The sequence below is a fragment of the Osmerus eperlanus genome, chromosome 15 (genome assembly GCF_963692335.1).
Source record: "Osmerus eperlanus chromosome 15, fOsmEpe2.1, whole genome shotgun sequence".
Taxonomy (NCBI): Eukaryota; Metazoa; Chordata; class Actinopteri; order Osmeriformes; family Osmeridae; genus Osmerus; species Osmerus eperlanus.
Window position 1 is genome coordinate 14,327,130 of NC_085032.1, and position 12,500 is coordinate 14,339,629.

The 12,500-nt window shown below is 43.4% G+C and overlaps 4 protein-coding genes across 4 annotated transcripts in view; 2 read left to right on the forward strand and 2 right to left on the reverse strand.

Moving 5' to 3' along the window:
• Positions 1-498: 498 nt before the first annotated feature.
• Positions 499-1,914, forward strand: urad (ureidoimidazoline (2-oxo-4-hydroxy-4-carboxy-5-) decarboxylase). Its single transcript, XM_062480322.1, has 2 exons — positions 499-838; positions 948-1,914. Exons 1-2 carry the CDS (start codon positions 664-666, stop codon positions 1,295-1,297), a joined length of 525 nt encoding a protein of 174 aa, XP_062336306.1. The 5' UTR covers positions 499-663; the 3' UTR covers positions 1,298-1,914.
• pdx1 (pancreatic and duodenal homeobox 1) lies at positions 1,584-4,460 on the reverse strand. Its single transcript, XM_062480321.1, has 2 exons — positions 4,052-4,460; positions 1,584-2,462 (listed from the first exon to the last, which is right to left on the reverse strand). Exons 1-2 carry the CDS (start codon positions 4,443-4,445, stop codon positions 2,077-2,079), a joined length of 780 nt encoding a protein of 259 aa, XP_062336305.1. The 5' UTR covers positions 4,446-4,460; the 3' UTR covers positions 1,584-2,076.
• A 2,052-nt stretch (positions 4,461-6,512) lies between these two features.
• si:ch211-140b10.6 (protein POLR1D-like) lies at positions 6,513-9,117 on the reverse strand. Its single transcript, XM_062479441.1, has 3 exons — positions 8,958-9,117; positions 8,312-8,386; positions 6,513-7,865 (listed from the first exon to the last, which is right to left on the reverse strand). Exons 1-3 carry the CDS (start codon positions 8,981-8,983, stop codon positions 7,397-7,399), a joined length of 570 nt encoding a protein of 189 aa, XP_062335425.1. The 5' UTR covers positions 8,984-9,117; the 3' UTR covers positions 6,513-7,396.
• Positions 9,118-9,350: 233 nt separating this feature from the next.
• Positions 9,351-12,500, forward strand: part of lnx2a (ligand of numb-protein X 2a) — a 10,229-nt gene continuing 7,079 nt past the window's right edge. The window contains exons 1-2 of the mRNA XM_062479432.1: positions 9,351-9,500; positions 11,951-12,500. The exon at positions 11,951-12,500 is cut by the window's right edge and continues 25 nt beyond it. Of these exons, the coding sequence (XP_062335416.1) occupies positions 12,122-12,500 (379 nt within the window). The 5' untranslated portion in view covers positions 9,351-9,500; positions 11,951-12,121. The remainder of the gene's footprint in view (positions 9,501-11,950) is intronic.

Here is a 12,500-nt window from a genome sequence, read left to right on the forward strand (position 1 = left end):
AGACCCACTCGTGTTAATTTTTTCAGATAATGCTCAGTGAATTGGAGGACGGTAGGCCTATATTTTGATTGTGTGCATAAACTTGGGAATTCCATCATTAGTAGGCCACGTATTTAAACATATATGATGTGCACTATACTTTTGTAGGCTACTATTCATTACAATTGTCAATTTAGTCATTAATTCGTCTTGCCTACATTTGACCGTATCTGTTTTAACCTCTGTACCAGACAGCTATGCCAAACAAGTATCCAGCCCTGTGTCGATAGGTCCTAATATCTGAGCCATTAATTTTACGATGTAATTCGTTATAGTAAGCTTTGTAAATGCCTGATTTGTTGACGGTACAGCCAACCCTTTATACCTCTTTGGCACGTGAGACAGTAACTTGGGCTTATGCCTGTAATGCCTTATAATTTCTCTCATCTGTTTATCATTAATATCAATATATCATTTAAGATAATGTGACATGTCAACATGAGATCAAACTTTTCAGAGACTCCACCAAAGGCTTGTGTTAACAAGAGGGGAAAACAAATATTAACCAAATAAGGGCACCAAAGCCCTACGCCCGAGTGCATTGGCCCTTGCGAACCTGTGGGACATTGTGATTCTTCAGTTACCTGCAAAATCCACTTTGAAGAGGCTGTGCACGAACTAGGCATGGAAATCGGTGCGGTTAATGCTCTGTCATATGAGGATTTTGTGGACGTATTTGGTAACGTGGTTGAAAAATGCCCAATAATAGTTGCCGCAGTGTGGTCAAGACGTCCATTTGCGAATCTCTTGCATATGGAAGTCTCTATTAATGAATTTATCGAGGCCCTCCCCGAGTCAGGTAGGCTAGGCCTTGAAAAGCAATTTAATCATGTATTTGTGTTTATTTTTCAACTGAAATGTATTTCCTGTGGAGTGGTATTAGTAGTAAACGTCACTTTTGTGTCCAGGTAAAGAAGGAATTCTCAGATGTCATCCTGACCTCGCGGGAAGGGATCTCCAGAGCGGCACTCTGACCGAAGAGTCGCGAGAGGAACAGGGCCATGCTGGGCTTGACACTCTGGACGCGGCAGAGATCTCGCACATGGCGCGCCTCAACATAGAATATAAACTGCGATTCGGATTCCCATTTGTGATATGTGCTCGCATGAACAACAAGGCGACCATCCTGCGCGAGCTGTCAGAGCGCCTAAAGAACGACCGCACAGGAGAGTTGGCGCGTGCCATTGAGGAGGTGAAAAAGATTTGTCACTTGCGTTTGAAAACCCTGATGCTGCATGACCTGCCCAACAAGTTGTGACTGCAAAGTGGATAGGCTTTTTTTGTCATGTTTCAACGTTGCTGTATAGCCTAGACTTGCAATGCATGTGAATTACTCTAGAATTTGAGAATTAATTGATCCATGGATGTTGTATTCTTTTTTATTAGCCTACATGATAAAAAGGCACATTTTATCGTTTTTTGGTATTACATAATTGATATAACCATGAGCCTAAACATCGCTGTAGACGCCTATTCATATTTACAACACCTCATACACCACAATGATAACCTAAAAGTTATGATATCTTGTTTTTGTTAAGAATTTCTCTACAACAGAGGCCCAGTTGATTAACATAACAAAGGCCACAATTGGCTCTGTGCACTGCCAATATTTATACACTACATAAATTAAACATGATTGTACAATTCAGAGCATGTTAATAAAGTCTTATACTCTCATACAAGTGCATTTTGTTTATTAAAACAGTAGCTCTAACTGCATGTTTTGCCATCTGTAAAACCCTGAGGGGGTCCTCAGTGGAGTACTCTGATGCTGCCCTCTTCTGGAAATGAAGTGAGGTGGCAGGAAACAGTCATGGCCCAATGTGGCTTCACTGTGGCTTCCAATGTCCTGTAATTGTCTCTTGGTGTCCACTAGATCTCAGCACAAATTAAAAAAAATAAAAGATTGAGTCAAGAATTCAGACTTTAGGATGGTAAAATCCCAGAATATGTCCCTGTAGATGATGGTGTTCCGTACATTTGCTGTCTGAGTTTACAGAATAAGTGCCACTCTCCCAGCAATCTTTTCTGAAGCTAGGCTGGGTCTCTGGAGCCTGGGAGAGTGCGACTGTGTAGGGGCGAGGAGGGAGAGGTGTTGGGAGCAGGGGTGTAGGAGGCTCCCATGGTGGCTCCGAGGCTGCCCTCGTCCTTCAGATCCCCGGAGGTGATGGAGGAATCCTGGTCAGGGTCCATCCCTCGCACCCGCTTCTTGTCCTCCTCCTTCTTCCACTTCATTCTTCTGTTCTGAAACCAGATCTTTATGTGTCGCTCGGTGAGGCTCAGGGTCAGAGCCAGCTCCACCCTACGTGGTCGGGAAATGTACTTGTTGAAGAGGAACTCTTTCTCCAGCTCCAGCAGCTGGGCGCGTGTGTACGCTGTCCGTGTGCGCTTGTTCTCCTCGGTCTCCATCATATAAGGCCCTGGGAGAAAAGGAAAGAGAGTGGAGGAGAAAGTGGGTGAGAGGGAATAGAGGAAGGCAAGGGGATACATATTGGACACTTGATTGCCCAAAAAGACCTTTAAAGACAGTTAATGTGCGACTATGTGGGTTTTGGTTGAATAAGAAATGTTGTGTGCAGCCAGAGATGGGAGAAGGTGTGATTTTTATGGTGAAAGAAATAATTCTGGTTAACAGTGAAGTACACACATAAATGTTGTCATAGTGTCAACCATATTGAACTTGGAAATATATGCAAAACAATCCTCAACCACCATCCTAAAGGTTTTATGTAGGCTACATAATTTGCTTAGATCAATTCTTGGAGAAAATAGCAAACAGATGATACTGAAAAAAAAAAAACTTTAAACTTTTATAACTTAATATTGATAGTAGCTATGTGTATTTAAAAATGTCAATCATTTTAACTGAGAATTCCAGAGGTCTTCCTATCCCAAACTGGAAATCATGTAATGTATCATGTAATCATGAAATATGGGGTAAATGTGAATTTCACAGAAGATTTTTTTTATGTGTTTGCCTTATAAGTGCTTGCATCTTGTTTGAAGAATACGGTCCACATCATGTCCATTAGGTATGTTGTGCATTCCAGTGTAATTGTACTCATTTTTATATTTTGTTGTCTTCCAAAATTTATTTTTAGGCTACCTTTGGGATTTATACGCTACCAATTCTAGAATCTTAAATTGAAAGTTTAGACAATAGTTTTTCATGTCATCTGTATTCTTTATGTTATTTTGTTTTTACATTAAGATGATAGCATATTTTGTGCATGGATTTTACAAGCAGTCCTTTTATTTCTACTACAGTTCCGAAATAATTTTGCTTTTGTGGCTGTGACGCCACTTTTAGAAAAGAAACTTAAGATTTAGTTTAGTTTAGAAAGTTTAGTTTTAAAAAGGCCTTCAGATGACACACCTCAAAATGGCCGCATCAAAACAGAACTAAACTGCACAAGATTAAAAAAAGAGATATATAACATATATCTTAATATAATCTGGTATCAAGTATAAAATACTATAATTTCTAACATTCATGCTTGCTTAGTTGGCTCAACTATTTCAAGTGCTTGTGACAAATGAAGGAAGAATCGTGATGTGGACAGTTTGAATAAGACAACATTTGTAAAACGCTTTAGTGAGCAATAGTCCATGGCAAATCTGGGCAATAAAGTTATTCGATTTTGGAGGTTAATATCATATAAAACTGACATCATCTAGCTCCAAGTGAAAAATGTATTTTATCCAAATCTCACAAAATCTGTAGTGAAAGTTTTGGCTTTCAATATAATTTAAAGGCATAAACTACATCCTAAAACCACGTAAAAAAATGTACACAATAGTTTTATTTATTATTAAGTGTTCATCTATTATCAGGCTGTACGAAGAGTTGTCCGATTTGACAATACCTAATCATTTAACCTTAAATTGAGATCCGTCTCTAACACATAGTCTAGGTCAGGGTTAGAGTTATGAAACATGTTTAAAAAAAATCTAACACGTTTTATTCTCTCTACAGATATGAAGAACATCAACTGAACATGGACATTACCTGGCCATTGTCCTTTCCAGGTGTGTGCGTGAGACTTGGTAGTTTTCATCCAAGGGAAAGGGAGGTGGTATCGGTTTCTATCGCCACATAAAGCCAGTTCCCCGGGCTCTCCATAAGCGCTTGACGTAGTAAGAGCCTGGTGGGGCGTCTGAGGATGGTGGAGCTGGGGTACGCCCGGATCGTCCCGCATGGGCATGCTGTAAGGACCAATGTCAGGAATGCTCGCCTGCTCCAAAACGCCTATGGTCGGCGTAGTGTAGATGGACTGGGCCTGTCTGCCCATGTAGAGACATGGCGGCGGACTGTGATTGTAGTCCTCGCTCTGGGGTCGCTGGAAGGCGCAAGGGTCTTTGAACAGCTGCGCTGAGGCGTAATAATGCTCTTCTCGATTCATGACTGCCAAGAGCCGAGGCTATCCAGTGGTTTTCCCGCACATCTATCTGCTGTGCCCTGCCACGGCGTGAACCTTTTGCTCTACCTTTACTGCTGCCTGAGTCTGGCGCCGCTATAGGCCCCCAACAGGTGTGTCACTGTCACCATGTGACCCCGCTGCACCTAAGCCATTGGTTTCAATGTTTACACAAAACGGATAACTTGTCGCTGGTAACTCTGCGTCTCCGTGGTTGCTGCTGCTGCTGCTGCGTGGTCCACCAATAATTGAACAGAATTGACCGATGCGTAAATCAATGCCCTCGGTAAATAACTCATTGTTTGCCATCGAGTCTCTGAGATCCACCTGTTCTCAACTCCAATGCAACAGGTGAGCAGGGGAATCCACATGGCCCTATCTGTCTACGAAGAGAGGCTAATGCCATTGGGGGTCTTATCAGCGAGACTGCGACATGCAGAGAATACTAGAGAACGCAAACAGTGTGACTTCTGGATGTCGTCTTGGATTAAAGAAAGGAATAATGGGACAAATGAAATTTCTCTGGCGTTGAACAATGCACCAATTGAGCATGTATATGGGCACCTATTGTCAATATAGACCTATGACTGAAAGGGAAAATCGATAACCACATATGGATATGGGCACCAGAATTGTCTGACCCTTGAGATAAGAGACTTGGATGGTGAGAGGGTTGTCTTGGATACTAGACAGAAAGATGTTGGGTGGCGGGACAAAGAACACGAACGAGCATTCGTGCTATATCTCAGCAGCATTTAAGTCGCTCTCAAATTGAAACCTCAACTTTGTGACTGCTAAAATCTGTCCATTACAGTTCTGTAAATGCCTCATTTAACACCATTTAAACGGGTCCCTGGTTGTTCAAATAGTAGACGGGCGCTTAACCGACCACTCTCCTTCGTTGTTTGCTGGTCATTAGGCTGCCCAGTTTTCGGGCCATTTAACAACACTCCTCGCGTTAAAGGAGAGTGAGACGATGTAAACCAATTATCATGGAGTGAGGAACAGAACTCAATTAGTAAGCATCGCGCCTGGATCGTCTGTCTTTCCAACCCATGAACTCCTTTATCACACCAACCATGGCCCATGTGGGGATTGTCAGAAACAATATTCTTACAACATTTTCATTTTGATGAGAAATTGCTTTGCTTTCGCCTGTTCTAAAATAATCCTGTTTTTATGGAGTACTGTAGTAGGCTAGCCCATTCATCGACGGCATTTTATAGCGTGACTATGAAACTAGCATATTTCTCTTTATATGCTAAAATGACTAGCAAGATCACTATTTGCACGGAGTTCTTCAAGTGCATAAGGCTTCTAGTATCCTAATGGAGCACTCAGCCCTGTTATAAAGTTCAAGTAAACCAATTTCATTCAAATCAGTGCATGTTATGTCGCTTAATGGTGTTTATATTTGATATTCGTTTGAAAGAGGAAGGAAACAGTTAACCCGAGCTATTCGGGTTAACTGTTAACTGACACACAACGGGGTTTATGAAGCGTAACTGCGTAAAACGCAATTTAGACTATTCAGGCACAGACATTTTCGTAGGCCTAATGGTTTTGAGTGAAAGATAATGCGGCGTTGGTCGACACTCAACGGACATCTACGCCTATTATATGGTATCAAACGTAATTCAACAAAGGGCTTGCAATTAAATGGTCTATAAGGACTCTCGATAGGCTGCAATAAAATGGTAAAAGCTTAAAAGTAGGTTCATTGACAGACGAATAGCCAAATGGAAATGTCAAACAGATGGGGGGGGAAACGGATAGCGGGAAAATAACTTAGAACGCTTGAGTAAATGTCCACCTGTTACTGCAGACTTTTTACCAACCTAACTCACAAAAACCGTGATTGATTTTCACCTTTTAAATAGGCCTAAGCAGTGGTCTTCAATAGTAACAAAAGTTCCTTGGAATAATTGTCCACAATTCTAAACACATTTATTAAATAAGGCAATGCCTACACTAACACAAAAAATAACAGGATTATTTTATATGCAAGCAAAAGGCCTCAGATTAAAGTATTGACAAGTCGGCCTAACAGTATTTGAGGTGAACATGTTATTTTTTATTAAATCATCCAATGTTTTCCCAGCACTGCAATAAAAAGGAACTAAGGAACCTAAGGAGTGCCAATGATACGGCACCTTATTCTCCTTATTCACAAACAAAGCCGTTTCTGATAAAGTGCATATAGATGTCAAAAAGAGGGAGACATGATAAAACTGCTTACCTACTGGCGACAGCCATAGCTTATGCAAACATTACTAACGGCTAGTAATGACAAAAGAATGCTAACGACTTTATAATTGAAATCAAACTCGTTTTAGTTTAGAAAAAAAATCCTGAAACCATTTTCAAGCAACTGTGTAATTGTGTAAAATTACTACTAATACCTTAAAAATTACTGCACAACAACAAAATGACAAAAAGTAGGCTACTAAATAAGTGCTATTAACTTTTTTTAGGGTCTTGTAACAATTGATCAAAAAACATAAAAAATGTATATGAGAAGACTAAGGAACTCACTATGCACTGTGTCCTAATATGATACAATGTAATATGAAATACACATTAAAACACTGGACCTCAAACTGTTTACTTCCTGATTACTGTTGACTTGGCTTTAATAAACAAATCATTTACAGATATCTTAAAACCACAAACACCGCCAGTCCGACATTATTTAAATATATCTAATAAGAGAACATTTGTAAAAAAGAAAGTGGAACAGTATTTATCCATTAAATGTTTAGGTGCTTTCCTGAGACATAGGTGAATGTTCCCTTATACCTCCTTCTCATTCTCCTGTCTCAATTAATCTTTTCTTCCTGTATTTGATCTCTCTGCCAGTGAGTGAGTGGTCTGTAGGCCTGCTTTCTGCCCCAAGTTAGTAAAAGTTGTCCATGTGTGAGACGGAATAAGTGACGTCAGAAGCGATGGGCCCTCCCACGAGGTGAGTCCTTGACTGGCGACCGGGAGCGCTGGCGGGGGCCCTTAGAGGCATGGCCTGACCGGGGGGAACGGTAAGAGTGGGCGGAGTAGACACCACCGTGAGAGTCACTGTAATCCCTGGACACGTAGCGACTTCTCTGGGATGAAATTCCCTCAGATGGAGGTTCTCTAGTGTGTGCTTTAGGAAGAGCCTCTCTGTGGTGGTGATAACGGCAGTCTTTCCGTTTGTCTTCTCTGTCTTTGACTTGGTGGCTGCTGTTCCTCCGGTCCGCACGGTCGCTTTCGGCTCTGGGATCTGCAGGCGGGGTTCTCCTGGGGGCCGTGCTCTTTGACCTTTGACTCTCACGCGACGGTGAGTTGGAGTGGCGATGCTGTTGCGAACCCGAATTGCGGAGGGTGTTTAGGAGGAAACGCTTGTTGGTGCTGCGTAGAGGACACTTCATCCTGACAGAACGACAACATCGGCTATTACATTTACTTTTTTTTTTTTTACATTTTGTCATTATAGCAGACGCTCTTATCCAGAGCCATTCCCCCCGAGACAAGTAGGGGGAAGTGCCTTGCCCAAGGACACAACGTCATTTTGCACGGCCGGGGAATCGAACCAGTAACCATCTGATTACTAGCCCGATTCCCTAACCGCTCAGCCACCTGACTCCCTATTATTAAGCTATAACAAGTTAGTAAAGTAACCAAGTCACGAACACAAGGCCAGAAACACCCTTGTGCACCGACCCCATATCTGGCTGACACAAAGAAATGGCTGAGGTGTACAAGTTGGATAAATGCTTCCAATGGAGGCTAGTTCACAAACTAGGTAACAGACTGTAAAGTCCTATACAAACTAAATCCATAAAAGCATGCTTGAGTGCCATTTCCATCCCACTCACCAGCCTGCAGGGCCCATGGTCTCCGCTCGTACCCGAGCTCTGTTGGCCTCCTTCAGTAACTCCTCCACTGCCCGTCTGTCACATAAACACAACACACTAAATGATTAGGAGAGGGAGCAATGGGAAAATATTGAGAGAATAGTATCATCTTCAATTGGTTAAGGAAATGTGAAGTTGGTGAAGGCAGGAAAACAGAGAGGTAAATCAAGAGAACTGGAAAGGGAAGGATCAGAACATTTATCAATAAATGTCACTTAAGTTAAAACTAAAGTGAGGCAAGGCAGAAATGGGAGGAGAGTGTCAATCACTAACGTTCCGTTGAACAAGTGCCAGCCTGTCCCGAGTTGACCTGAGCTGCTAGTCAACTTAGTCCAAGAAGAAAGCAACTCTTATAGCTAGCTGACCTTTGACCAACTTATCTCCAGAGCCATTAGCAGATAGACAACATTCTACGCACATACGCACAACATTTCCACTATTCTCATTCAAACCAGCACACGTATACACACACATACAAACAAGCACACTTGTATTGCAGATTCAGTTGCCATAATACGTACTTAAATAGCTAATGTTAGCATAGCCGCTCTTAAGACATAATTTTCACTACATAATCATACAGATTGTAGAATAAATAAAAGCATACTTCTCCAATTCTGTGTCTTCTGCCATGATATACAGCGTTTGAGAAAATGCACAAAACTATGTTACAAAAAATGTGTTGGATTTACTTCCTTGTCGCTATCTGTCGAAGCCGAAAGGGCCTTCGGAAGACGCCTTCCTCTCTTTGCAGTGCCGTACAATCCCCCAAAATAAATTATTTCTATCAAAAACAGATTCACAGAAAAAAAAAAAGTACATTCACTTATACAATAATAGGGTTATATTAGGTTATTTTTGCCTCCTCAGTGCAATACGAGTTTTAGATTTGAAATGTTCTGTATTTTTCTATAAGGCATTATATTGGTCACCCATACATTTGTATGTGGTCCTCGGGGCTAGACCCCTCCTCATCTCTTTGACGGACAGCCAGAACGGAGCGATGGGCGGTACATCATCTAGAAAGACACGGGGGCGTTTACATGCGGCTGCGGAACGGTTCGTTGCGGTGATTGTGTGATTGAGGTTCCGTAGCTAATTGTCCCCTCCCGGGGCCGGAATTAACGGCACGAAGGAGAAGCAGGAGTAGGTAATGCAATGCATATATTTTGCTTGTACGTGGACAATGTCACGAAATGCAATTTTCTCTCGAAATAGCTGTTGTCCATTATTTATCCCTATCCGCGGCTCCTAGAGGTAGGGGGCGAATTGGACAACCAGACAGACACAAAGCTGGCTGGCATATGAACAGAAAAAACGATACATTTAGGCTATACATTGCTGTCATGTTGCCATGTTGTATTCAGACAGGACAATGGCATTCGTTTAATCCGTAATTTACTGAAGCCTGTGTCAATATTTAAAAGGATGCGGATGTTTTAGCATCAATAAAATCTCTGTTTGTGTCATTGTAAGTCTGTCTGCGTTTAAATGCTGTCAGTGTATAATTTGATATTGAATATTGGATGATTTGCGTTTGAATGCATTTGTGAAAAACACATGCATGCTCAGAGCAAGCTACATAACAGCGTACTAAAATGGTATTAATGGCAAAAGGATAATTTCTTACACGTTGACATGCTTCATCGATTGTTTTAGGCTGGCTTAATATTATTCATTGTGTTTCGAATGGAACAGATGTCCCCTTAGTGCGTTATGTGTATTGGGAAAATAGGCTATCATCACGACATTGACAGACACTAGGCCTTGCTGTGTATCAATATAGAAGTCTATGGATGCAGTGACAATAACACTGGTCTTGGAGCATTTGGTAAGGCATAGTTAAAAGATGCACACAGACAAACACACAGATGAGAGGAGAACAGATGTCTTGTACTGCATAACATATACTAAACATTGCTATTCTTAAAATGCTTCATGTAATGGAATCTGAATGAGCTACTCAGTCCAACGATGTAAAAAAAAAAAAAAAAAAAAAAAAAAAAGGGTTTAGATTTAAGTGCTTCTGTGGCTGCAGGCTCCATATTGTAAAGTGCTGGTAGAGTGGCAGAGTAACTCATTGATTGCATACACATCAACTCAACCCAGAATATGTGTGTGTGCGTGCGTGCAAGCGGGAGGATGCACATCGAAGACTGTGTGTGATGAGATGATGTCAGAGCTTTGTTATGGGAACAGAGGAGACTTGTTTCCTCATGAGTAATTCATGTCCAGCTGCAGGGTAGGGAAACAGAAGCAGGCAGTCACAGAGACAGGAGCAAGTACTTAAGAAGACTGGGGGGGAAAAGGACCCGTAGTCAAGGAGACGGAAGCAGGTTGTCACGGAGACGGGAGCAGGTAGTCATGGAGACAGGTGGCCTACACTGAGAGCACTGTGGCCATGGAAACAGCCGTCAGAAACTTGAAATGAAGGGGCGCTCTGTCACCCTGTGACCAGCCGTGCTTGGGCGTTGAATATGTAGCTTAGATCATGGATCTCTTTGGAAAGTGCAGCCAGCTACACAGCATTCATATCTGTTCTCTGAATGTCATGCCCCTGTGAACACTCTCCAGGTCGTCATGGAGACACAAGCAGGCCCTGGCAGGGACAGTCAGGTAGCTAGTCGCTGGTTGATGCTTGGCTCACGCCTGTGCCGCGTGCTGAAGTGCGCCCCCTGCTGTCCTGTCGGTTTGGGAGCTCCTCTGCGGCTCTGTGCTGAAGGAGAAGGGGAGGTCTAAGTGACTTTGGATGCGAGACACAGTGGAAATTACTAGTACACAATTCAACAGCTCTTAGGAGCACCCCAAGCCTTAGGGAATCCAGAGTGGACTGGTTTTCAAAGGAAGACAGGTAGGACATTAAATTGTCAATGGAAGCTCTCCTCTTGATAGTTTTTGATGTTGATAAATGGTCAGAGAAGGGAAAAAATTGCAAGCTTGCATGGATATTCAACATCACTAAAATAAACGAGCCCGGATGAGTATATTTAGAACTGTTATAACTCCTGTCTCTCTTTTCCTTCTCATTTTAGTTTCTGTTCCTTTCTTTTGTTTGAAATGCTCTAACCCTCCCTTTCTCTCAGTCCATCTCTTTATCCTTCTGCTACTCTATTTTCTTTCTCTTTTCCCTTCTTTATGGCGTTCTGCTGTCACTCACTCCCCCTCCCTTTGCACAACTTCTCTCCCACAGTCTCTACCTCTCTCCTCTCAGGCTCTCTTCCTCTCAGGCCTTTTTTCCTCTCAGCTGCGCCTCTCTGACTCAATCCCAGATAATTCCCTCTCTGTAGGATTGGAAGATTGCAGCAGGCGAGAGCAAAAGAGAGATTACACTGCCAGATTAAAGAGCAGGAGCAGCAATGTATAATCTAAACACACACACATACACACACACACATGCACAAAACACACACGCTCTCCAATCTTCTCTGTTTCTCACCTCACACACACACTCTCTGTCTCGGGCACTCACGCTCACGGATGAAGCACGGAATCACTTCATGAACAGAAGCAGGCTGTGAATCCATAAACACTGGCACAAAAATGAGAATAATATAGTACTTGTATGTCCCAAGCGGTTAACCTCCTGTATCTGACCTGCAGGGAGATGTCTCTTTGGCAACTGGGGGGGCGGCTGTCCTCTCTATAACACACATCCTCTGAGGCTTATGGGATAGGACGCCCCCCTTCCCGCCCTCCCCACCCCCCACCCCCCACCACCACAGCCTCCCCCTGGATACAAACGTGCCAAAGCCTAGCGGAGGTGGAGGAGCCATGGGGAGCCCGGGCTGTGAGGTGGGTCCGGCCGGGCCGGTGGAGTCCGTCCTGGAAGCCCTTTGTCCCGAGTGTGGGCAGATCCATCGGGCCCGGGAGAACCACCTGTACAACTACCGTCTGGAGGTGGACGACGACCTGATGTGCCACATCTGCCTGCAGCCCCTGGTCCAGCCCCTGGACACGCCCTGCGGGCACACCTTCTGCGCCCGCTGCCTGCGCAGCTTCCTGCAGGAGCGAGACTTCTGCCCCCTGGACCGCGCCCGGCTGCAGCTGCAGGCGTGCCGCAGGTCCAGCATTCTGGTCCACAAGCTGCTGGACAAGCTGTCCGTGTCCTGCCCTCTGACCCCTGCCTGCTCCCTGGGCATGCCCCGCTGTG

Coding starts and splice junctions, on each gene's coding strand:
- urad (XM_062480322.1), top strand. CDS start 664: ATGGAAATCGGTGCGGTTAATGCTCTGTCATATGAGGATTTTGTGGAC. Junction 839..947: donor CGAGGCCCTCCCCGAGTCAG/GTAGGCTAGGCC, acceptor TTTTGTGTCCAG/GTAAAGAAGGAATTCTCAGA.
- pdx1 (XM_062480321.1), bottom strand. CDS start 4,445: ATGAATCGAGAAGAGCATTATTACGCCTCAGCGCAGCTGTTCAAAGAC. Junction 2,463..4,051: donor CTGGAAAGGACAATGGCCAG/GTAATGTCCATG, acceptor CTTTTCTCCCAG/GGCCTTATATGATGGAGACC.
- si:ch211-140b10.6 (XM_062479441.1), bottom strand. CDS start 8,983: ATGGCAGAAGACACAGAATTGGAGAA. Junction 8,387..8,957: donor GAAGACACAGAATTGGAGAA/GTATGCTTTTAT, acceptor TTTATGTGACAG/ACGGGCAGTGGAGGAGTTAC. Junction 7,866..8,311: donor ACCATGGGCCCTGCAGGCTG/GTGAGTGGGATG, acceptor TCGTTCTGTCAG/GATGAAGTGTCCTCTACGCA.